General features: G+C 48.6%; 1 protein-coding gene and 1 pseudogene across 1 annotated transcript; both read left to right on the top strand.

Moving 5' to 3' along the window:
- The first annotated feature begins 4,565 nt into the window (after positions 1-4,565).
- On the top strand, positions 4,566-17,711 carry LOC144094529 (degenerin deg-1-like). Its single transcript, XM_077628445.1, has 10 exons — positions 4,566-4,829; positions 7,452-7,612; positions 8,979-9,077; positions 9,420-9,534; positions 10,815-10,887; positions 10,957-11,002; positions 11,982-12,004; positions 12,092-12,167; positions 13,210-13,352; positions 16,611-17,711. The coding sequence occupies exons 1-10, from the start codon at positions 4,751-4,753 to the stop codon at positions 16,690-16,692; spliced, it is 897 nt and encodes a 298-aa protein (XP_077484571.1). The 5' UTR covers positions 4,566-4,750; the 3' UTR covers positions 16,693-17,711.
- Positions 17,712-25,206: 7,495 nt separating this feature from the next.
- LOC144094450 (uncharacterized) overlaps positions 25,207-26,183 on the top strand; it is a 34,459-nt pseudogene continuing 33,482 nt past the window's right edge.

Raw genomic sequence — 26,183 nt, forward strand, 5'->3', positions numbered from 1 at the left:
CAATGCGGGCCGTAGGTAGCATGGGAACGGCGGCCACAGAGCAAAGTGCCTCTTGAACCGCAAGCATCTCCGCACAGGAGGAGGAAGGAGGTTCTGAGAGAACATTTTGGCGGTAAAATTCAGCGCGAACGGACGAAGGACACAGAAAAGGGGACAAAACAAGCGCTGTCTCGCAACTAAGTTTTGTTAAGAAGGAACGCAAAAATATATACATATACAGAAAAACGACACAGGTGCGATAGGTACGAAGTACACAGATAGCGACGAGGGCACTATCACCTCCAAAGTTCAAAAACCTGAATGCGCTGCGTCACAGCGTTTTGTCCCCTTTCTGTGTCCTTCGTCCGTTTGCGCTGAATTTTACCGCCAAAATGAACTACATCCAACTCACCATACTTCTGAGAGGAGAAACCTTGACGTTTTGATGAGGGCAGGCTTGCAAGGACAGTGAACTGCCATTGTTGTTTCGCAGGTCTGGATGCTTGCGTCAACGTACATAACGATGGAGCCATGCGGCAGATTGGCGTCTTGCTCTGCAATTCGGTCGCGAAACGACCATGCCGCGCGGGTAGATGATGGTAGACGTAGATCAGTTGGTTTGTTGTCGCTTATCTGCACAAAGCGCCAGAGAGGAAGAACTGGCGGGGGCGGCGGCAGAATGGAGTGCGATGAAGCATATTCCCTGAGTGCACACGTTGTGTGTGTAAGGTTTGACTTTAGGCGGCGAGCATCGCGTCGTTGCTGCGCCAGCTCATCTAGTGTATTCAGCTGCGCATGTTCTTGGAGCGCCACGATCGGGATAATGCGGGGAAGGGAAGTGATGACCCTCATTGCCTCTCGATTAACAGCTTCTAGACGATCCCATTGAGCCCTCGTCAAATGCTGGAATTGGTCTTGGTAAACGAGGCGCGGTTGCACAACCGCCCGCACCAACTGTCGAGCAACATGACAGCGGGCTCCGCCTGTTTTAGGAGCAATGCGTCTAATCAGAGCGAACGCTTGAATTGCTTGCTTTTTAGCCAGAGAAAGCCAAGCAGTACCTGTTCCTGACTCGTGTATTGTCAAGCCCGAGATTTTTACGGTCGAACTTTCTTGAATTGGAGTTCCGGATAGATGGAGACGAATAGGTGTTGCAGCGAGTTTACGGCGCCCCTAGCGGTTGGCGACAGACACGAACTTGGTTTTGCTCACTGAAAGCAGCACACGAACCGAAGAAGAAAAAGTCTACGTAATATCTATGGCTGATTGTAGGCTTGTTGCTTGAGTCATCATGTCGTTGTGTGTGCTCCACACCGTTATGTCATCAGCATACAATAAGAACTGAATCTCAGAGACATCATGTAAGCGCCAAGCAAGGGGGATAAAAGCAATATTGAATAATGTTGGCGATAACACCAATCCCTGGGGAACGCCGCGAAGAGGCACAGATGATCCGACGGCCTCACCACTCAGGCGTATGGCAAAGTGTCGGCCTTCAAGGAAGGATTTAACAAAATTGCGCACTCTAACGCACTCTGTCATCCTGGAATCGCTTGTCATGCTGCATTTCCCCGTAACGGGACTGTTTTCCTACCCGCTAACATTTTAGGATATTTTTTGGTGAGGGGGGGGGGGGATGAGAGGGCACAACCAATTTTTGGCCATTATCTTGGATTCAAGAAGCCGAAACTATGCCGCCATTTCGTCCCCTGACGTCATACATAGTTCCTCCTTTATCCACCATATTGGACCGTGACGTCATCATTGGCACGCGGCAGGTGGTTGTTTCTAGATTGCTATTGTAGATGGCGCTACAAGTCTCAATGCGAGATGCGCTGTTTTCTAGTTGCAGCCACAGATGGCGCTTTGATCTCAGGGCGGCAGGAGACCTCATGAAATCTCGAAACGTGATGAGTAGTTGCTGCCACAGATGGCGCTGTGATCAAGGGTTGTAGCAGACCCCATGAAATCTCGAAACGTGATGAGTAAGACCCAACGCGTCGTCTGGTCCACTGATGTTCTGCGGGAATCCCTTGCGTACGGCCGCAGCGCTCGGTCGGGTGGTGTGCGAGTTGAGCTTTTGAGTGCAGCTGTATGGGTCACGCGTATAGGCGCACGTCAGGTGTGGTGTTCAAGGCAGTCGATAACTAGGAACAGAAGTAATCTCCGACGGCTTCATGCTCGTAGATAGGTCGTACTGTCGGTACTGTAGAGTGCCTTCTGTACTGTTACTTGAATGTCTGGCGGCGTGCCGCCTGGGTCCATCAAGAGGGCAATATCAGCATACATAGCACGCTCATAGTATTGGGAATGGCATGCCCCTTGTCGGCTACTCTTTTCATGACTAATCGGTGACAGGGTGGACCTTGGCACGACACAGCACACTTCTTGAAAGGATTGGGGCCTGCTAGATTTGCACCTTATTTTATGTCCCGCAAGAACGCATAAGAAATTGATGCGACTCCTTTTGGTGCGGTATTCGAGTTTCTCGATCACCGCAGTGTGCTCGAAATACCTTGCTGATTGTTAAAAAAAACGATTATTAAAAAATTTGCCAGTGGCTTAAATAAGTAAAGCTTCGGTAGTTCCCAGAATGTTGAAGGAAGTTTCCTACCTCTCATTAAAGAATTGTGTGATATTTCGTAGGATAAACAAGTCAGCCTTCTGCGCTCTGGAAAAAAACAATTGCGGAGAAGATGCTCAGGTAAGCTCTCTCCTCCCGCTTCTATCGCTAGAAAAGCCGATTGATTGGAAGCGTAAATGAATTGTGCATGATGGCAGGTATGACTTAAAGCTGTCGGAAATGTGCTTCAGGAAGCAAGTGTGTGGTAGTGTTAATGGGCCCAGGTCCATTCAGAAGCCCCGGGCAGAAACAGGACGTACTCACGCGCAAGCATCTCAGTTTTTTTTCTTTCAGCTACGTGGACACGACACGACATATTGCTCACACACTGCGGAAATCGTGCCTAAAAGGAGCTAAAGAAAACAGCGGGATCACAGACGTCCTACTGTGGGCTCCGGTGCGCGTAGCACCGTCGTCGTGTCGCCTCAGGTGGGCGACCGATGACGGTTGGCAACGGGCATGAGCAGACAGCAGAGGGAGGGGGACGGCCCGGTCACCGGGGTGCAGGCGTCAACAGGCAGCAGCGAGGAGACTGTCCCGGACCGAGACCGATGCTCACCTTGAAAAAACCACCGAGCTTCCGGACGGCACGTCTCTCCGCGCAGCAACGCACTGCCACGCCTCTGTTGGCACCGCGCTCCGACGTTGTTGTTGTTTACCTCAGTAAACGTGGCACATACCCACGCGGGGGGTTCGTTCGGCTGGTTGGTTGGCCTCAGAAAAAGATGGCATGTACCGACTACGGGGGAGCGGCCATTCGACAGCTCACGCGCACCGGTTCGGCCTGCACGCGGCCCCACTTTATCACTGTCCGCCGGGACCCACGCGCCGGCAGTATCCGCATCATCAGTGTGTCCAAGTTTTACTTCTAGACCATGATATTGTTCTAGCGCGAGGAACACAGAGGACAACAAAGAATGACAACACGAGTGCTGTCGTCTTTACGTGCTCGTGCACTTCCTTGTCTCCATCTAGCTGTAATAATATTATGATCCATATTTTACGACCAAATACATGTACTTAAGCTTTTAGATTTGGCACAAGGGCATTAGCCTTTTCCTAAAAAAAAACAACAGACAGGTCCTGCGCTCTAAGGAGAGAACTTCTGGGCTTCCAAAGGTACAGAAGATGCTTAACTTTGCATGGAGTTCATCTTTTAGCATCGTAATCTCTTAATATATCTTTAGACTTTTTTGTTGTTTCTTGGAAACATGAAAAAAGTTGCTTGAACAATAAGAGAACTTTAATTATATATTTTGTTGGTTACCTTTAGCTTTTAACTAGACTCCTCTCAATGACACCATGCATGCTCCTATGGGACGTCAGTTGATGTCTCGCATAATCTGGATATATGCTTCACCATGGGCGCATTAGACCATGTGTTCGCATTTCTTCTCTCAATATCCGCATACACGTCATACGTTTAAAGAGCCATATGGGCTTGTGAAATTGTGTTCACTTAGTGGGCAAATTCGATTTTCTCGATGGACCAGCTGAAGTATGGAAAGGTTGATCTTGTAATACTGGCACTGATCGCCGATATTCGACCGAAACCTAATGCAAACCGAGTCGGATGCTGAAACGATTTATTATCTGCCTGTATATGCGCAAAGGCAAAAGTGCGAGCAGTAACATTTTCCTGATTTGTAACTGTAGCATGCAACTTTTCGAATCCAAGTTTCTCCTTATTTAGTGTATGATTATGACCAGCGACTCTTTCTGCGGCCTTTGAACTTGACGCAATGCGTCAGCAGCTGCTCTAGGCAGGTTTTCGAATGATTTTTTTTTCTTACTTCTGGACATGGTTGCAAGCCACGCCGTGAGCGACTGGCAACCCTGGCATACGACCTGGAAGTCCAAGCGAAGGTGGCTGTTTCTGCGGCCGACATGTTCGAGTGTTACCTGCGGTCCAGTGATCCGACGTGCTCTGCGATTCGCTGCAAAGAAAAGTAGGTCCGGGGATGGTTCCCCTCATTTTCTTCCACCAATGGGAATGCTCCCGTCGGGTGACGTCACTTACCTCCAGCCAATAGGCGAATTTTGGCCTCGTGGGGCTTCTAATGCTGTCGCATTAAAAGTTTTCTCTGTGCCTCACGGGCGTCTCCCGTTCGCAGCATAGCGCGCACCTACTACCGCCACCCGAACCACATGTGCTACACCCTGGACTTGATAGAGTACGCGGAAACTGGCAGCACATTCCTCCAGTGCAAGGCCCCGTGGACGTGGGGTGAGTCACTCTTGCTGCCCACCGTGCTCGCTACAACGTCGCACGGGGTTTGACTCCCCGAATCAGCCCGTGGGACGCCGTGGCCTTTTCGGATTAGAATAAATCACCAAATTCCAAGTAAGAGCGAATGGATCAGCCGTCGTCTTTGATCGCCCGGGTCACGTGCACCTCCTGCTTACTAATGCAAAAGCATTGTATGGCTCATCAGCAACGAAGCCCGGCGTCGGCGTTGAGCGCAAAACGTCATCAGGCCAGCCACGTGATCCCAAAGGGGCAGTTAATCAGTGGGTATAGGCATTGCAGACATGGTGTAGTCATAGTGATAGGGACGTCATATGCAGGGTTTTGCTCCTCGCCCCGAAAACGGTGTTATACATAGACAACCAATGGCCTTTAGGTCAAAGGCCGATAGGGCGAAGGCTTTTGGGTGATACGCGTTTACCCTAAATGACTTCACCCTTAAGGTCAAATGCATTTAGTGGTGACCTTTATGGTAAACGGCTTTGATATAAAGGTATTCACCCTAAATGCCTTTGACCTAAAGTCATTCGATCTAAGGACCTTTACCCTAAGGGTCTTCAACCTAAACACCTTCACTCTAAAGGCCTTCGTCCGAATAGCCTTCAACCTAAAACCCTTTGACTTAAATACCTTTACATTGAAGCCCTTTACGGCATCAGTACTATTGCTAACTAACACTAACTTGTAAGCAAATGTAGTGAACTAGTGGCCCACGATGAGAGACAAATGCTTTCGCATTCACAGCACGTATACGTAGTCTTAAGTGTCCTCCGTAGTTTTTTACACGCTCACCTCTTTTCACGCGCGAGCTGCTTTCACAGCGATGGCCGTAGAAGCTGAAACCTGTCTTGAAAAGTCAGGACTTTTCATTGCAGATTCAGCTGGACACATTGTTTTATTCGAAACTTACTTTTTAGTCTTTTCAAGCGGCGAAAAAAAAAAGGACGGGTTGTTGCTGTTGCTGGTAAATTAATATTTATTTATTAATGAATTTATTGTGATGTGTCCATCAACAGCCATAGGCCTTTACAGTGGGGGACTCAGAGCAGTGAAAGAGAAAAGATCAATTATAAGAATTAGAAAAGAACAATGAAAACGATGCAGACGATTACAATGAATGTTAGAAACAGTTAACAGTCAAAAGTTAAGATTTCCAGTGAGCGCAGCAGGTTTCGCCTGAAAGATTTAAAATCCTGATGAAATATACTAGGCTACATTGTACCATGGCGTAATAAGTTCACATCATTCTCACAATGGGGCATATATTGAATGGTGATGCAGCGATTGCGTACAGGAAGAGCGTCTGCCTCACGTGCAAGAGGACCGGGGTTCGAATCTTGGTGCCGCGCATTTCTCCACCGGGTTTGAAAAAAAGAAAATCTCAGCGTGTCGATGGAATTGCATTAGCAGGCCTTGGGTGTGGCCTGATCTCGGTGACCAGAACCGACAACGCACTCCCTCACCAGAACAGGATTTGGCCACCCTGGTGTAGTGCTTGGTCACAACCTTCTATGAGCAAACCTGTTAACCCTCAGTCCCCAGTGACCGCTTCATCATCTGCTTTTAAAGACTACCTGATCGTATTCTAGGCTTAATAATCATCGCCGTTTGTTTTCCTATACTCAGCTGTAATTCCACCCCTTATTTAACATCCCCTTGAATGAGGGTCTTTAAGGAATAAAAATTCACTGAATTGAACTGAACAGTATAGGAATATTTGCGTGCATGTCACGTTTGAGTATCGCTTGCTTCATTGCCTTAGGCTTTCGCCGCAATGCGCATCCAACGTTCTGAAGATTATTGCTAGACTTAAGCTTAAAGAAAAACGCTCCTTCATGAGAAACAAACAAGAATGGGGCATTCCTCGAAGGAGGACATTACATGGCAACCAGAGCCCCCAGTTCACTTTACCATACACGTTATCTCATCATCGTGTAGAAAGCCCAGTCATTTTTATAGCACCCGTGAAGAACTTTATATTGTATTTCTTTCATGCAGCTCCGTCGTTCTTTTCCTTGCCTCGGGGAGTATTAGTTTGGGGACCCTAATTTCTTAAGGTTGAAGCCACGGAGTGTTGCATACTGTTCGACGGTCTTTGGTGGGTTACTGCTTTTGTTTTTTGATGAGCGGAAATTTGGGACGTACCTTGAAATTTGGGACATCTGCCTGCTACCGCAACTGGGTGATACCTAATAGCTCTCGCGCATAGCACTGCCAAATTCTGCGGGAGTCGGTCTTCAATAATACATTACGAAACAGCTTTTAGATTTGTTTCTATTCCCCAATTCTTGGTTTACCGTGGTTCCAGTTCGCACTGCTCCGCCTGCAGAAGATATTAACTTATTCCTAGAGATTTTATAAGTGTTTTGTTCAGCTGTCATTGAAAAAAAGAACTCTGCACTTGACTTTCGGCTTAATTTCTAGGTTGCTCAATCGTAGCAATACCTTACTTTAAAGGGAAAGTGCTGTCTTTATAGCAAAAATTTAGTCTAAAATTCCTAACCGTCGATGCCACTCACGATGCCTGGTGGTATAAACACGAGCAGAAACAAGGGCGTGTCCAAAAGTGCTGTTCATTCCGTTTTCTTCTTTCCGTTCCAGAGCTCGAGATGGACGTGTATTGGACGACGAGTGGGTCGGCGGCGATTGAACAGGCGAACAAATTTCCCGTGATTGTACACAGACCCGAGACGTGCCTCCCGGACAAGCTGTCGGCCATTGTGGGAGAAGCTGGGGTTGCCTATGTGCTATCCGTCACGCAAGTTCGCCTGCTGTTTGGCTGTTTTCCGTTAATCATTCTCTCTCTACGTGTTTTTAGTGCATATTCTACCAGTTTCTTGTCTGACAACATGAAGACTACGCGCTTCATTTGTTTTTTTTTAATTTCTGCAGAAACGTTTGCAATTATTGCGGAGCCTTCTTTTTCCATCTCAGCGAAGTAGCTAGCGGCTTCTTTACCTCTTTTTCCTTCAATTCCTCTTTCCTTTGGAGCGGGAAAGAGTCGCATTGAGAGTCAACTTGGAAGCCATGCAGCACGCATGGCGCTTTTCTGTGCCTATGCAGCTTTCAAGCACACGATAGGTACCAAGAGGCTCAGTTGCATCCACCTCGCAGAAAACGGTTGCTCTTTGCTCAGAAGCGCCTCGTGTCCCGCCACCGTGCTTCCCACGGCGGCGTTCCGCTTTCACTGTTGGCGGCAAGTGCTAGCCCATTCAACGGATAGTGACTAGTTCTTACGCAGGCGCAGTGATGTGCATTGCGATTCTAGGTGCTTTGGGTTAGGAACTGCAAGGATATCTCCTAGGTTCCAGACGCAGACACGCCGTAGCTGGGCATGTTTACCTTCCCCCTCTTTTTTCAACTGCACTCTTATAGATGTATTTTGCTTACGGCATATGCGTATTGTCTCAGCAACGTGTGATTTGCCATTTATGGCGCACGATACAAGTGTTGGCTGCCTAATTCAGCTGTGTTAAGCGAAACAAGTAATTCATGTTCCAGTGTAAACTTGAACTTGTTCTCAAACGCACTGTAAAAATTATCTATGTAAGAACTGCTTTGTCGTTGAAAGTTCTTTGTGCTCAGATGTCGCAGTGCGAATGCGCTCGCTTTTGTAACCTTCAGGACGGAGTATTAGGGTGAAATCACTATTTCGATGGTTTAAAGCCCGAGCAAGATATTGCGACGTTTGTGGGTTTGTGCCAAGTGAAGTAAGGAAATAAAAACAAGTCAAACAAATACTGCTGCGATTGGGATTCGAACCCGCGGCGGCGCGAACAGATCACAGCACTAGGCTACCGCCGCAGCTGGTCATTCCACGAGTTACACTGTTGTTGTTGTTGTCCTCATACTATGGCACATGCCCAATCACTGCCACACAATCTACCGCTGTGCATTGCTCATCGTCGTCTTCATCAACTTTCATCTGCGGCGCAAAGACACAGACAGAGAATTCTCTGTATTCATCGTGGCCGTTCTCGTTCATGCAGTCCTGCTTTCGCACGTTTATAGAATCCCGGGAAAAATTTTCTGTAATTTCTTTTTTTAATTTTCTGCACAAATATATACTCATCCTCGTTCAAGGCAGAGCGGTGCTCAGTACAACGGAGCTCTCTCTCTTTCAAGCAGCAAACAGTGAAGCGCCTGCCGCCGCCTTATGCATCCAAGTGTACCGACTACGCCAAATACGGCAAGCACAGCGCGTACGGCGGATTTATGAATCAAGACGTGAGTACACACGGGAGACACGACTTCCCACCCTCTCTCTCCGATGGAACGCTTCATTCGCGGAAAAGGTTCTTCTGTTCACTGCTACTACGACGCGGGTCCCAAGGTTTAATCGCAACGTTTTTACAAACAATACCTTGAACGCTGGGACCTGTTCAGGTGCTTCTGTAAGTTGCTTTTCGTCGTCAGAAAAAGATTCGAAATTGGGTAGCAAACATAACCATTTGCAAACGAGCGCCCAGAAGTCTGACAAGACGTTTTATTTTTCGGCAAAGTTTCTCTCTGATTGAGTGTGACTTAGCATTGCTTCGTTATAATCTTGGCCACCCTCGACGCATTCAGACCTGTCTTCAGGACTGCCACATCCGGCTGCAGACAAGACACTGCGGCTGCGTGGATCCGGCGCTTGGATTCGCAGGCCCCACTGGCGCCAGGGCGTGTGCACCAGGCAGCGCCGGTGAGGGCACGTTGTACGTGCTTGTTTTAACGCGGCACCGTTATGCCCCATGTCAGAAAAATGTCCGGCGTGGGCGACCGTTTGAAGCCTCGCAGCCGGAGCGGCCGGAACAATCGGCCGCTCCGGCAGCCTAGGTGGGCCACCTACTCCGTTCCATACATCAGGTGCAACGCTGTGAAAGGTACGGAAATAGTCCGCGCGGAAAAATAAAGGAAGCCGTGTTACTCCGCGCTTGTTTTGTTGCCGACGGGACTAAGTCACGAGAAAGCGACAGCGTGTTGTCAGCAATAAGAGTGCATTTAATCAAGATCATGACAAATGTGTCGTGTAATAAACCTGCAGGCAAAGCATTTACTGTGTTTCGCTCACCACAGGGAACGCACTGCTTTTTGGTCGCGGATGCAGAGAGCACAAACAAGATGGCTAGCTTTGACAGCATTGCACCTGATGTATAAAACGGATTATAGGTCACATGACCTTGTGACGTTATCACAACCTGCCCACCAGATTGTGAGCGAACTGACCGCCGAGGCAGGTGGCAATCAAATTATTCATTAGTTGCGAGAGGGTGCTCGAGAAGATCAACCAGGGTCGCACGAGCCCCACCGGTGGCAGCACCTGCGGCCATCGCAGGGCACTAGCGCATCGCTCTAACCGCTGCACCAGGAGTGGTATGAGGACTCCCAGCGATCTGTGAATGAACAATAGAGAATGACCAATTCCGCATGCATGGGCATTAACTCATTAACGCTATCGCGTCATACCCTTAAGGCGGAGCCTAAGTGTCCCTTCTAGTTTATTTAACCCTTTGCTTAGTACACGTAGAGCAGTTTACTAGAATAAAATCCTACTTCGCCCTGGAGATATAAAGGCAGGTTATACAAGTGCGTCATAGATCGATTCCTCGAGCGTCTGTAAAATTTTGATGCCGCGTTTGAGTGCTCGTTAGGCGGGGAACAATTCGCGCTCTGAACCTGTGGCCGCAATACTGGAGCAGTATTTTATAATTAATTTTCCCAGATTTATTCTTTTGCACCTTCGTGACTAGTGGCTGCCGCCGGCGACACTGGCGCTGACAGTTAGCGGGTATCAAGGTAGGCATCAAGGCCGTGCTCACCAATGGTAAACAGGCGAAATAATAAAGGACCGAAAGTATCGTTGCAGTATACGACCACTGATCAGCGTTTTTTCGTTAGCTCCTGCCATCACAGTGTCAGCGTAGACAACGAAAACGTCGTAGAGAGCGATTTTCATTTAATTTCTATCTCTTCCTTCTTCAGGAATTTGTGTAGCGAGGCTCAGTCAAAACAACACTCTGAAGGTGTGCCGAAAGAAATGCCGGGCGCCGTGCAAGTGAGCAGTTTTGCCGTTTCCTTCTCTGTCTTATCTTTATCACGCTCAAAAGCCTTTCCTTCTGTACAGGGACACCACGTACGACGTTCGCCTCACAGGAATGGGGGTCGCTTCGGTATGTATAAGAATGCTTGGTCATAAAATACGAGTAATCTTCGCTCATAAAGCGCCCGTCCTGAACCTCCTTGCCGACTCATTGAGCATGATTCAGGTCTTGAAGGAATCAGTGTCAAGAAAGAAAATAAGCTAGTGTACAACGCCCGTCCTGAACCTCCTTGCCGACTCATTGAGCATGATTCAGGTCTTGAAGGAATCAGTGTCAAGAAAGAAAATAAGCTAGTGTACAATTCAATTCCCCTTGAATGATTAGCACTGGCATGCTTGTCTTGCACTGGGGCGTCCCGTAACGCAAAAGAAAAAGAAACCCTTCAGTCCTGCAATATTGAGTGCAATACAAGGGCGGCGGAAAGGGCGCTCGCTGAGCTTTATACCGACATTCAGGACTGCAAAATATGTCAGAATGGCGTTATTTGAATTTATTTTTAAATCAACAATTAACGATCACTGCTCTCTTCTTGGAGTGCGTGACACCTCTTTCAACATATTAATTGACACCAATTTGCAGTCAACGGCAAAGAACAAACATCTGTGCTGCTTTTTTTACAACTGGGCTCATGTGCACCTTCGATTTTTGACAGCCTTCATTCCTTCATTTTCTCAAGATAATCTTGGCCCAAAAAAATCAAAACTAAAGGGTTTTTGCAATTTTTTTTCAGTTAAAAGTTTCAGTTAAAAGTTAAAAATGTCCGCCTTGCTCTGTAGTCCGCAGGCCTGCACATACAGCCTTGACGTATCTCTCACATTTTAAAAAATAAAAAGTTTTAAACGTTCAATAAATTCACACGGTGTAGCTTACGTCCGCTCCATTGTAGTTTCTTAGATATTTCCCGCACCTCGATGCACAAGGCGTCAATTTGTTCTCATTTGTTCTCATTTGTTCAAATTTAATATGAGATAAACGCGCGCCGATTGCGAGCCGCTCGCTTTTTTCTGACTTTTGCCATTACTTTTTCCTTTCCTCTATCATTTTCCAGTCCAAGTTCCTAACGAACGACGAGTAAGGAACAGTGAAAGCTCGCTGCCATCAGCAATTTACAGGCATGCGCGCCAGCTGAAAACAAGGTGTTGCCTTTCTCGTTTCAAGGGTCAAGCTGTTTGGCCTGACAATAAAGTTCTCCTCGGACACGCAAAAGATCTTCGTCTACGAGCCTAATCTCACGGTGAGTGGCTTTGCCCGTTTTCTCTGGACGTGCCTCGGGCGCTCTCAGCGAGACGTGATGCCCGGAAGATGGGGTCACATCCACATGAACGATTTTACGACGTCACGGGTACAAGTACCATTCGGTACTTGTGCCCGTAAATGGTAAAATTGCGCCCTTGTAAATGGTGAAATGGCGCCCTTGTGCTGGCAGTTTCCTGAGCAAGTGCGCGTAACACAGTGTATTTTGCCCTTACTTTTTGTCAGAACACTTTTTTTCAGGCCGTTTTAAGATCTCTCTACTTAGAATAGGCGCACACTCCAGTACTCGTGTCGTAGATACAGTTCACATACACTTTAGAGCTGTTTTGACGTACTTGAACTGGGTGCAGCCTCAAGCGAAACATTCACGAAAAGGACAGAAAGCATGACAAACTTTTCTCTGCGAAATAGGATTGTGCTGTTTCGCTTTATGCTCACAGACCTCTGGCAGAACCAAAGGTGGCTCCACTGTGCGCACCTGCAGAGGCACTGCTTTGCATCGTGACAGACCCTAGTGTGATTTGGAGTTCAATTGGAGGTAATACACAAGGGAGGTGCACAAACTGCTCACACGCCTGAAACCAACCCCTTAATCATTCTTTTCACGCAAAGAAGTGTACCTACGCATTTATTTATTTTTTGTCAATTACCGGTACGGGACATAATAAAATGTTTGAATAAGTGATTCTAACACTGAAACAATATTTCATGGACAACACGGTACACTTAGGTGCCCGTCTTTTGACACCCCTGTTGCCGAGGGTAGCGGGGTGGTTTTGACGCAGTGGGCTGCGGTGCTCAGGCAGGTACTTACAGCCTATGGCGTAATCGGCTGCTTTCTGATGTACTCTTGTCCCCTGACCAAATTTAGCACCAAAAATGTCCTCTGAATGCAACTGCGTTGATTTGGCGAATGTCTTTCCATCAGCCCCCGATTACCCGTTTGTACTTTTCGTTCATTTTGCCAGAGATGCCAATCTCACAAGGCTTCCGCCTCCAATCCCTCTTTCCATCTCTGCTAGATTGTCGAAGCCTTCGGCTACATGGGTGGCTACCTGGGCATGTGGCTGGGATTCTCACTTCTCTCAATGCTCAAGGGCCTGAAGGAGAAAATACTCGATTTCTTCTTCGGAAGCGACAGAGTGACGCCCATTAGGATCTCAAGGTACCGGAGCACAATGGACCGCCTGCTTTTTGATTGTGGTTTGCTTGTCTTCAAAGGAGCACTATCGCTAAATATTGAAGTGAAATATTTGTTTTGTCCGATTTTTGTGCATGCATGCAACACTTAAGTCGGGCTTCCGAACCATTTCCAGTTTGAAAGTGGGTACAGCATGGGTGAGGCCCCTGCTGTATAAATTATGGAAGTCGAGGCCTTTTTGTTCCCTGACTTGCTTTGGGGATATTCCACTGCCTGGATCAAGAGCGCGTGTTGCGTTCGCTTCTGTGTTGAGCGCACAACCATGCAAGCAGCGTTGGTTTCCGCAAGACAAATACGGCTACTAATGTAACGCCTTTGTTCTTGTTCTCGTGTCTTGTGCACCCAGCTAGACGCTGCAGTTTCAGTTGATTACGTCAAAGGCTAGAGCCAGTTTAATGCATAATGCTCAGCCCATTAAAGAGAAGTTTAACTCGCATAACATGACCGTCGCTTGCATTGCGAACGTGGCCCGGAAGGCTACAGCTGCACCTTCTGCACACTAGGCAGAAATGTTCACACTCTCCGTAAAAGCGGGAACCGGTTCCCCACTATTCCGTGCTTCTTGTTGACTGCAGTGATCTGCGCAGAGGAATATTCCAGGTCCGTTTGCGATCCCTCTACCGCCTCTGAAAAATTGACTGTCTGGCTACTTGAAACATTCGCTCGGCGTCTCAGTGTGGTAATGGACACCGGAAAAAGAGTGGCCACAAAAGTTGTCGCTTTTGCACCGGCACCAATTCGAACACGTAATGCGTCGAAAATTCTGCAAGTTCTTCCACCGGAAGCGTTATGGGGAGCCCCTGACGTCATTGTGTGGCGGGTCTGCTTGCAACAAAATGAAGATCAATATCCAAGGTTGGACTGACAAATAGCTAAAAGGCAAAAAAAAAAAACAACTAACAAACGGATATCTCGTTGCCGATAGGGATGTAGGCATGGGATGCATTGCAGGAAAGTTGCACTGCATTTAGGGCGGCTCATAGACGGTGGTAGCTGCACTTGTGTGTCGGCCACGTATCTTGGCTGCTGGACATGCCGTCGCCTTGGCCCGTTTCTATTATTCGACACGGGCAGGATGATTTTAGACAGTACAGCGCGCAGTTTGACATGGACAACGAGGGAGACACGACACAGACGAACGCTGCGTCTCCCTGGCTGCTTTCGTGGCCTGAAGAGCCGTCGGCATCAGCCGCTTCTCTTCCAGTGCGCGTTCAGCGGCCGCGTTTGGGACTTTACGTGTCGCTCTTTGTTTTCGCTGCTTGACGCGCCGTGGCGCTCGCCCGGAGAAAGCGAACTAGAAAATTGACAAGCAAATATCTGGACAGCAGTAGGGGGCAAATCAGCAATTATCGGTTAAGAAAAAGGTTAAAGAAACAGAGAGAGCTCTGTGAAAAACAGGGATGCTGACGAAATCAGCACTGGGAACATACAGGATTTTTAAGCAGGAAATTTCCAAAGAAAATATCTATGATCATTGCAGGGGAAGCTATTTGTTGTTTGAGGCCAGGACGGGAGTTTTGCGAACTAAGACATATAGAGTCAGGTATCACGAGATAGACACGTTGTGCATTGCGTGCGGAGAGGAGGAGGAAACGGCTGAACACTTTGTACTTTTCTGTAAAGGGCTTCACCCTGCAGTGGAAAGCAGCGGGGCTGATTTATTAAAAGCATTGGGGCTTAAGGACAGTGAAGGAAAAGTAGATTTTAAGCGGGCAAAAGTAAGCAAGCGAAGGTTATCTGATTGGTGGCTAAATTCAAGACAAGAGTAAAATTTCACAAGTCATGGCTAGGTGGCTTGAATTACCGTCCGATTTAATGGGTTCAGCCTTATCCATCCATCCATCCATCCATCCATCCATCCATCCATCCATCCATCCATCCATCCATCCATCCATCCATCCATCCATCCATCCATCCATCCGTCCGTCCGTCCGTCCGTCCGTCCGTCCGTCCGTCCGTCCGTCCGTCCGTCCGTCCGTCCGTCCATCCATCCGTCCGTCCGTCCGTCCGTCCGTCCGTCCGTCCGTCCGTCCGTCCGTCCGTCCGTCCGTCCGTCCGTCCATCCATCCATCCATCCATCCATCCATGCATCCATCCATCCATCCATCCATCCATCCATCCATCCATCCATCCATCCATCCATCCATCCACCCACCCACCCACCCGTCCGTCCGTCCGTCTGTCGGCCCTAGCGACGTGTTCGGCCACCCTGCTCACCATCGTGTACGGATTCAGAAAGCTGCCCGCGGCGACATAAGGAATCTTCATATCTTTTGGCTCATCCAGCCCCATTGCAGTGGCCATAGTGGCAGCACTACTACCGCCGAGGATCTGAAAGCGTAGGACTGTCGGATGAGAGAGGATTAGGATGGCGATTTAAAGGAGGTAGAGGAAGAATGCGAGAGCCATGTGACAGTGGCGGAGTGGTCTCAGGCATCGGGAAACGAGGCTATTCTGTGCCTGCCCTGGCTCGAGTCCCGCTCAGGGCTATGACAGCGAAATTCTTTTTTTGGGCAAAAGACCGTTCGGACTTCGGAATTGCTCGGGAAGGTTCGGATCCATGTTCTACTTCATGTTCGTCCTAATTAAGTTTCGTGCTAATTTTCAGCTCAAGGTTGCCGCTGTTTCCAGTGTTCGTCTGAATTTGAAGAATGAAAGCTAAAAAACGTTTCATGCTTAAAAAAGAAATGAATTCAAGAAAGGAGTCCTTAGAGACAACGGCCTTTGCCTCATTCTACAATGACTGTGGCAACTAAGATGCGTATGTTTTCAGTGTACTTGGTTGACCTCTAGTAGGTTTAGTTTAGTTTGGTTTGTGGGATTTAACGTCCCAAAGCTGGAGTTCTTTGACTTGCACTGACATCGCACAGTACACGGACCACTAGATTTTCGCCTCCTTCGAAATTCGACCGCCTCGGCCGGGGTCGGACCCGCGTCTTCTGGGTCAGCAGCCGAGCGCCGTAACCACTGAGTCGCCGCGGTGGCCGAATAAGGTGGACTAGTAGGAGCTTTTTTAGTTTGGTGTACTGAGGGTGATATGATAAAGTCTCTGTGCCCTTGTGTTGCGTGACATTACAAAAAAAAAATGGGCCAAATTGTTGAGAGCAGCCTAATTCTAGCGCTTCATGCCTGTAAAGGGTCAGTTCTCGCACTGTTGCACCCTTCGTGGAAATTTCACCCCTTGGAAGTGCGTGATGAGTGAAGTGCCGTATTTTCTCGCAGGGACGCCACGAAGCAGGATACGGTTCGAGCTACGCGCCTGCTTCAGCGCCGGCTTCAAGGATTCGCAAAAAGATCGTACTAGACCGCCTTAATTGAGCGTCAAGTGGAAACAAATTGAAGTATATTATTTGCGCTGCTACGGTATACGAACAAGTGCAATGTCGCAGTCACCTTGCAACGTCGACTGGTCACTATCCCGCATGTTAACAAAGATGCGCAATGATCCACCATGGTGATGACTGCCGTTATTGCACATTTTAACGCAGTGCTTGCACAGCTTATCGAAAAGGAGCACTAATAGAGTGAGCGATGTTCATTTGACGTTCAGTGGTCTTTGTCAGCCCGATAGCGAATGAGAGCGGCTTCCAATAGGAGTCTCACAAGATGATGCACGGCACACCTAAGGCCCAAGAGCCGTTATGAATGGGCCAGCCGTGCACGGCTACCCAGAAATACGCTGAGCCCTCGGGCGACTGCTGGCGCTTTAAACCGCGCACTGTCGCTGCTTCGTTAAAATTGAACCGCACCCAACGAAACTCTGTTCCTCCGGCGTGCAGTCCGCGCTTTCCGACTCTCTGCCGAGGCCATCCATCGCGAGCGGAGGCATGGGAAACCCAGGCTGGACCCAGACACGGGTTTTGTTAGCGGCTGCGGGCCAACTCTAGAAATACTCCTAGTGCCGACATCATTACAGTCTCTATGACCAGCATTAGTACCAACATGCATGATTACAGTTTAGAGCATATTTCTGGATAAGACGGAGTCGAGGCGTGCGCTTTAGTCTGTATTGCCTTTTCCTTTAGATGTGCACTTTTCTTCTTTTCCTGAAAGTGGGCGGTACTTTTTCAAACGTACTCCCGCAAGGTATGGCACGCCTTTTGTTGGCCTGTACTATACATCGCACATCTTTTAGCTAAGAAATTAGTCAGGCTTGATGAATGTCTAGAAGCGAAAAGCGCAAAACCTGGGACATCAGACGACATAGACAAGACGTGTTGCTGACTGACAAATGAAGCTTGTAATCCGCAGAATGCAAGTATGCGCGCCAGAACGAAAACAACCTGATCGCCCAGTGTCCTATGTTTCGCGGTGTAGTTGTTCGATTGTGTACCCACTAGGTCAACTTCGCATTTGCCTGTTGAATGTCTATGAAGTCTGCCATGTCGATGGAGACACTGGCAAAATAAATGTACAAAAGAGAGTGGTTTCACGCAGACATACGATAAGAATGACGGCGGCCACAATGCAAAAGTACACTGCACATGCCGGTCATTACGCGCGTGGGGACCATTCGTCATGACAACGCCTACTAATAAGTTGAGCAGACCGTGAGCATGTTACAGTAAATGTGTCCTACCGTGTCGTACTAAAACTGCGCAGCACTGCAGATGCTGTTGCTGACTTCAGCTGAACAGATATAGTCAGGGGCAAATCCAGAGAGCTATCAGCGGGCAAAAGCAGCTTGTGATTGGCTGATTCATTGGCAATGTTGGGATTGTAAGTCGCGATTGGCTGCCTCACAGGGGAAGTTACCCTCATGAGAGAGCAGCTTTTTACATTTCGACAGAAGGTGACGTCAGCTTCGGCTTCCACTAAGCTGCGCGCTTTTGCTTAGCTGCAGTACACACGGCTACGAGCTGCATCGAAGGAAGACGGCGTAAAGAACACGGCCCGGGGTCTTGTTCCTTTGGCTTTTCATTAATACAACGAAGTTGCAACTGTGCTCGGTCGAGACCCGACATGACCGGGGCCTTGTCCATCGTTCCGAGCGTACAATGCGCAAACAGACTCGACGTGGATCGATAGTGTCCTTTGCGAGCTCATGCCAATTTCAAGAGCCCACCAGTTTCGTCTCTCCGTCGCGATTCCTCCACAAGTGAAGAGGTGGGCTGCAGGGTAAGTGCTGGCATATAGACACTAGCAACATCGTCGTCGTTGTTTAGTATTCGAGGCTTTAGGTGAAGCGAAATGAGTTATTATACTTAACTGAAGTAATCGTGATTCCAGATGAGACGCATCGGCAGCATAAAAGCAGGAAACTCAAGCGTCGTATGTAAAAGATAAACGGAGTTACCGAGACATCGCGGGTGACATTCCCACCAAGCCCTTATACTGTCGCTCTCCATGTCAAGATAGTGTAGTTATTACTTAAAAAGCAGTTCTAACAATATTACCAGTAAGATAAAATAGAACAGGAAGGCGAAAGTTTTTTTTTAAGGCGCAAGCCTTTCTTGCCCCATTGAGCGAAAACTCGTCTGTGTGCAATAACCCTCGGTGATACCCATAAAAAGATGGCGCCCTCATGCAGCCTGGCAGGTGGTGGTTAAATTAATGATTGGTCGCGATAGGTTGCTCGGGAAGAGCAACCGAGATCTGACAAACCCCACCGGTGGCAGCACCTGCCATCGCAGGGCAGTGGCGCACCGCTTAACCGCTGCACCATTGCGCCAGGAGCGCTATGAGGATGCCCAGGGATATGTGAATGTAAAGTAGATAATGACCTAATGCACACGGTCGGCGCATCCGAATACTACCTGATGCAGCATCTGCTGGGAGAGGGGGGAGCGGGTCGCGGCAGGGCTGCGACTGCCTTCACGAACTTGGCGCACACATGAGAAGGAGTGCGGTGGCGGCTACGCAGATTCATGCAGAGGTAGAATTGCCAGCTGCGTGCCATCGGGTTATATCACGCCGCAGCGCGAGGAAAGCGAAAGACTTTTCATTTATTTACATGGACAAGTAAAAAGAGGTTGGTCCCTGAAAGCGACAGCGGCACCAGCGCTCCTAAGTAGTTCGTTCCATGCGTTGACGATAACACAAAAGGCACTTACTTAACTCGAGTGGCTTCAGCATTGGTAACGTAAACCAAGCTTTTTTAGTCCGAAAGCACTACTGGTCTCATAACATGAAAATGTGGTGAAGCCTCTGAAGTTAGTCACGTGATGCGGTAAATGGCGAGCAATAAACGCCACTTTGAGTAAGTGTGATCTGGCCAACATGGAGAAATAAATATTTTGGCGCGGTTCAACTACTGCTGAACCTGGTTAGAGAGCGAAGCTGTGATGTATCGGGTAAGTAGACGTGACTCGGCCTCTAGCGTTGGGTGCGTTCCGCACACTGGATAGGCAACGCGCTAGCCCTGCAAGGTGGCTGTTGAATTAATGGTTGATCGCGAGAGGTTGGTCTCCCAGTGAACGCTGCGGCTTATTGCTGCAGTGGCGCGTGTCTGCCACAACGTTGTCAGCGCTAATGCATGCAGCCCACATATCTCTCTCTCCCCACCGCCACGTACCGCAAAGCGCGATTGAGGCGTCCACTGCGCCAGGAAGCCTGTTATGCGCGTTCCTTTCCTCAAAATTATCGGAGTCTAGAGCGTTGTCAACGCTAACGCCAATGAACACAAAGAACGCTGACGGTCTATAGCTTCAGTGCCGCGTTTCTGCTACAACGTTGTGAATGCCAACGCACGCAGCGCACGTCTGTCACTACCCACGTAGCTTAAAGCACGACTGAGGTGTCCATCGTCCTAGGGGGCCAGTTATGCGCCTTTCCTTTGCTTTCGAAGAAAAAATTGAAAATGAAAATTGGCTTTTGGGGAAAACACGCCGCGGTGGCGCAGTGGTTAGGGCGCTCGGCTACTGATCCGGAGTTCCCGGGTTCGAACCCGACCGCGGCGGCTGCATTTTTATGGAGGCAAAACGCTAAGGCGCCCGTGCGCTGTGCGTGTCAGTGCACGTTAAAGATCCCCAGGTGGTCGAAATTATTCCGGAGCCCTCCACTACGGCACCTCTTTCTTCCTTTCTTCTTTCACTCCCTCCTTCATCCCTTCCATTACGGCGCGGTTCAGGTGTCTGCCGATATATGAGACAGATACCGCGCCATTTCCTTTCCCCAAAAACCAATTAATTCTACTTTTGGGGAAAGGAAATGGCGCAGCACTTGTCTCACATATCGGCGGACACCTGAACCGCGCAGTAAGGGAAGGGATAAGAGAGAGAGTGAAAGAAGAATGGAAGAAAGAGGTGCTGTAGTGGAGGGCTTCGGATTAATTTCTACCACCTGGGCATCTTTAACGTGCACTGACATCGCACAGACTTACACGGAGCCTTAGCACACGGGAGCCTTAGTGTTTCGCCTTCATCGAAACGCAGCCGCCGTGGTAGGGTTCGAACCCGGATCAGTAGCCGAGTGCCCTAACCGCTGAGCCACTGCGGTGGGTCGGAGAAAATTGAAGAACGGGTTTTGAGGAAAGGAAATTGCGTAGTAATTGTTTCGCATATATCGGTGGACACCCTAAACGCGCCTTAAGGGGCTTGACCTCTGGCTCACTTGAAGGTCAAAACCGCAAGCACCGCGAAATCTTTACGAGATAGAGTAGTGAAGCTTTCGATTCGAAAACTTCTTTCGCACAGTATTTCGTGGTTAGCAGTGCTAAATCGAGAGCTTTTTTTGGGGAAATTCGTGCCCTGAAATGCGTACCGCAAAATGGAAGCATTGCAAACGTTTTTCGTATAATCACCGGCTTCCATCGAATTATTGTTCTCCGTGAAGATTCATTATCTGGCTCCTTCTAGGAATGTTGTACAACTGCACCTACTATAGGGGAATAGAATAGGATCAGATAGAATTACAATAATATTGGGATCGAATTGCAATTGAATAGGAACAGAATTGTTTTTAGTCTAAAAATAATGTTTTACTTGGTGTTTTCACTAGTGGTCAATGCATACTGCTCTGATATGTTTGCTGCTAAATAGGGTATTTTTTGCTGTCGTCTAAATGAAATGTTTAGCTTACAGTGGTTGGGACCCTTAAGAAATTTTTGTTGGGTCCCAGAGAGCGAGAGAAAATAAACATTTATTATTACAAGGACACCGGAGAGGATTGTGCGTGGGGTCCTCAGTCCAGGACTAAGTGGCTTGCGACTAGGGCCTCCTGGTGTTCCAGAGTGCCGCTGGCCAGCGTCACCTAGCTCCCACAGCCCAAGTGCCGCGTTGTGCGGCTTTAAATGTTTGGGTTTAGCTGTGCATGCCCATGTAAGGTGTGTGAATGTAGAAATATCACCACACCAGGGACTTGTATGCATATAACGTTGGATGAATGCGGTGTAGGTGGTGAAGTTTGGGGAAAGTGTGTGTTTGATGCGTCTTAGGTGGTTTGAGTCCGCCAGGGAAAGTTGTTTATGTGGCGAGGGTAGAGACGCCTATTTAGGCGGAGGGTCTCGCTGAATTGAAAAATGGGTTGAGAGAGGGTAGAGGGTAGAGTCAGCGTGCCCCGCTTGGGAGGTATAATCTCGAGCTAGGGCATCGGCCCTAATATTTCCATCAAGACCTGCATGTCCTGGGACCCAGGTGATGTCATGATCATGTCGGAGATGGCCGCCCAATACGCGGAGAGCCGTGCGTGGGACACGTTGTTGTATAGTAATCAGCTGTTGCTGGATTTGTTGTTGAAAGGAGGTAATTTGCTGCTGTATTTGTTGTTGGTATTGTCAGAGCTGCTGTGGCACGGTCTTCAAGATATCTTTCTTTATATGGTCCAAGTATTCTAACTCGTCAGGAGTAAAGGGCGCAGTCGTTTTATGGGGGGGGGGGCGGAGGGGGGAGGGAGGGAGGAGATGGCGTTGCTGGCCAATTGATTAGGCGGGGGGAGGCTTTACTGGAGCAGGCGCGGAGGTGTTATGCGACTGGTTTCCCGGAACTTATGGATGAGGCGTGGGCTGGGTGATGTGCTGTAGTAGTTTTGTTTTAAGGCGTGACATTTCGGCCTTGAGTCGGGCAATCCAGTGTTTGGTGCAGAGGAGGCAACTGACCAGCTCACCTGTGGTTTGGAGGCTGGTGCTCCCAATTGCGGTCTATGCCCCTTGGTGGGGCTGATTGGCTAGCTGACTGTCGTTTTATTGGTTGCCATGCGCATTGGGGTTGGGGTCTGCTTTCGGGGGTGCTGTTCTAAGGAGTTCCTTTTAGATCTAAACCATCTTGGGCGATCCACTCGAGCCTTGGGGGATGTAGTTTGTGTTTGTAGGGTCCTGCTTGGAACCAGGTGTTGCAGAAGTTCCCGTGTGCGGGTGAGGTAAGCTTACCCGCAGGATTCACACTTCGGGGCGCAAGGGTGTCTGGTGGTTGACTTGAGAGTACCGCAGGTGGGGAAGATAGAGACGTCGGAGCGGAGGCCCACTTGGTGGCAGATTTGCTTGGTCAGCTTGAACGGGCATCAGGGCAGTTCACCTCCACAGTAGATGACCGAACGCGGAAGATTACGAGTGTTGAAGGCAAAGACAGCCGTTCTGATGGCGCCCACAATGCGAGCCCGGAGGACTTCCATGCCGGGAATTGGCGTCCAGAGGTCATCCATAAACTCGGTTTCCGAAGTGTTGGGGGTGAGGCCATGAATGACGCCCTTCGAGGCGGTCTGCAAGGTTGCCACATAAGTAGCGATTGCATAGGTCTTGGAGGCAAGCAAAAGTGGTCGATCTGTTACACTTGATTTGCCGTATAAAGATCGGAGGTGCTGGTGATAACGATGTTGGAGGCCTGATGGATGCGCATCCTGAGCTGATATTTATAGGGGAACGGCAGATTTGGTGAATTGCATCTCAGGGGTAAGGGAATACTTGAGAGGAAGTCCATTCCTGTGCCGGAGAATTATATTGCAGTCCTGCTTGGGTAATAGAGGAAGGCGGTGACCGCAATGCGGGAACTTCGCGTAGTCAAGGCGGTAGGGGTGTTAATGGGTGGCGGAGATGAGAGTTGGATTGTGACTCCTGCCACCGTGACTGGCTTACCTCTAGCCATGCTTTTCTGTGTGGTGTGCGTCAGATAGAGTCCTGTCAAGAGTCATCACAGAAGAACTTGCTTTGGGGCTAGTTGGTTCATGATTGAAGTTCTGAAAGGCGCAAAAGACACACACACAGGAAAAAAGGGGGATGACACAAAGAGCGCCTACTACCAACTGAGTTTATTGCGGAAACACCCTCTTTTATAGGCCAAGACTTATCAACGACAAACCGGAAGCAGGGAAACACATAATCATGGTTTGAATTCACAATTTCGAAACACCATCGGCAGAAAAGAAAAAAGCCACAAGAACACACAAAAAACCTCAGAATCTAGAACTACACGTGGCCGTCTAAGAAATCCAGCTCCTGGCGGCAGAGTTTAATCGATGAAGTGATAATGCGCGTGGACCCAGCTTTCTGTATATGATAGGCTTCGATAATCTTTCTTTCAAATCGCTCCCTGCCTCTGCCGATAAACGTTGCCTGTTCCAACACCGGTCCGCAATTTCTGCATTCCCTACAGTGATCCGGCAGGTTGCCCCTGTCATTGTTTTTAATTGTTCTTCTGTGCTCGCTAGCTCTCTCGTTGAAACACCGGCCAGTCTGGCCGATGTAAGCAGATCCACAGCTGAGCGGTATGCGATATATGACTTCGGACTTGCAATCGGTGAACCGTATCTGATGTTTGATAGCGCATCTTCGGGGTCGTCTGTTCATCATGGAGCAAATTTTTGCAAGCTTGCATGGTGCTGAAAAAAACACATTTACACCCTATCGACCCCCTACCTTCTTGATGTTGAGCGCTATCTTAATACCGTACATGCATAATACCGTACATGCATCGTTATACCGTACATGCATAAGATAGCGCACAACATAAAGAAGGTAGGGGGCCGATATGGTGTAAATGTGTTTTTTTCAGCACCATGCAAGCTTGCAAAAATTTGCTCCATGATGAAAAAAAAATTTGCTCCATAATGAACAGACGACCCCGAAGATGCGCTATCAAACATCAGATACGGTTCACCGATTGCAAGTCCGAAGTCATATATCGCATACCGCTCAGCTGTGGATCTGCTTACATCGGCCAGACTGGCCGGTGTTTCAAGGAGAGAGCTAGCGAGCACAGAAGAACAATTAAAAACAATGACAGGGGCAACCTGCCGGATCACTGTAGGGAATGCAGAGATTGCGGACCGGTGTTGGAACAGGCAACGTTTATCGGCAGAGGCAGGGAGCGATTTGAAAGAGAGATTATCGAAGCCTATCATATACAGAAAGCTGGGTCCACGTGCATTATCACTTCATCGATTAAACTCTGCCGCCAGGAGCTGGGGTTCTTAGACGGCCACGTGTAGTTCTAGATTCTGAGGTTTTTTGTGTGTTCTTGTGGCTTTTTCTTTTTTGCCGATGGTGTTTCGAAATTGTGAATTCAAACCATGATTTCCTGCTTCCGGTTCGTGGTTGATAAGTCTTGGCCTGTAAAAGAGGGTGTCTCCGCAATAAACTCAGTTGGTAGTAGGCGTTCTTTGTGTCATCCACCTTTTTTCTAATGTGTGTGTCTTTTGCGCCTTTCAGAACTTCAGTCCTTCACAGGCGTTCCTATCGGAGAACCCGCGTTCTTCTGTGCCAGTGGAAGGTCTGGAGGTTGTTGTAGTTGTTAGCCTTTCAAAAGATGGCACATACCCATACTGGGGGATTGGCCAAGAATCGGGTGGCTGGTCTCCTGTACTCAGTAAAGAAAAAGCAAAGCACGTGGGAAAGCAACACCGGTGGATTGTACCTCAAGAAGGGCATGAAGGCGGAGGATTGAGCTCCATGTCTTCTTCCTCGTCGCTGCGGGAGAGGAGGGAGCGCCGGCGGCAACGGGAGCTCTGCATAGCTTGGGCGTCGTCGGTGCCGGGTGCTGCCTCGTGGCTCGTGGCTTTTGGCGGCAGGCGGACCCGCGCCGAGACTGGGTAGGCTTAGCGCAGCGACCTGAACCCTAGGAGTTTCGCAGGGCCGGGTAATTATCGTTATCCAGACGTGAAACATTCCCCAGACGTGCTTGATGTTGTTAGGTTGGTGGTCCACAATAAAGGGTGGCGTCCGATCAAGATTGTTGGGGTAATCGGATTAAATTTGTGGAGCCCGTGTGGAGCGCGTCCGTACATATCAGCTACCTAACGGTGGTCGAATAAAAGGAAAAAAACGAACTGCCCCTGAAGCTGTGTTTGTATTTCGTCCTCTATGCGAAACAAACAAACAAACAAACTGAAAAAAACTGCGGCGCAACGGCGACAACACAAGAAAGAAAATGACAACACATGCGTACTCCACTAACTGTTTATTAGAAGAAAAGGGGCATATTTATAACCCTAACTATTCATGTAACAGCGCTCTGTCGATTTCAACCCAGCCAGTAACAAGTAATCTGCAAGTGACAAGACTAAGCACAGATCGCGGAACGCTTCTCCTGCCCTGCACTTGAAGCAATATCTTATAACAAAGGTTAGAAAAAAAACCAAACAAACCTTAGCAATAGCAGTGTCAGTCAATCGTAGCAGAAGCAGTGTCATGCATTCAAAGCAAAAGCAGTGAATACCTTAAACGTAAAAGCAACACAAAAACAAAGTAAAATAGCAAAAACAAAGTAAAATAACATTAAAGCCACCACCACGACACCACCAAGGTATAGATGTCGGACGCCAGATAAGGAAGAGGGAATCGGTACAGGCCTTCATAAGAGCGTTTCCAGAAAGCATATTTCACTCCTTCGAAGAGCTACAGAACTATCACTAATGCACGTGCTCCCC

The sequence above is a fragment of the Amblyomma americanum genome, chromosome 6, assembly GCF_052857255.1.
Source record: "Amblyomma americanum isolate KBUSLIRL-KWMA chromosome 6, ASM5285725v1, whole genome shotgun sequence".
Lineage (NCBI taxonomy): Eukaryota > Metazoa > Arthropoda > Arachnida > Ixodida > Ixodidae > Amblyomma > Amblyomma americanum.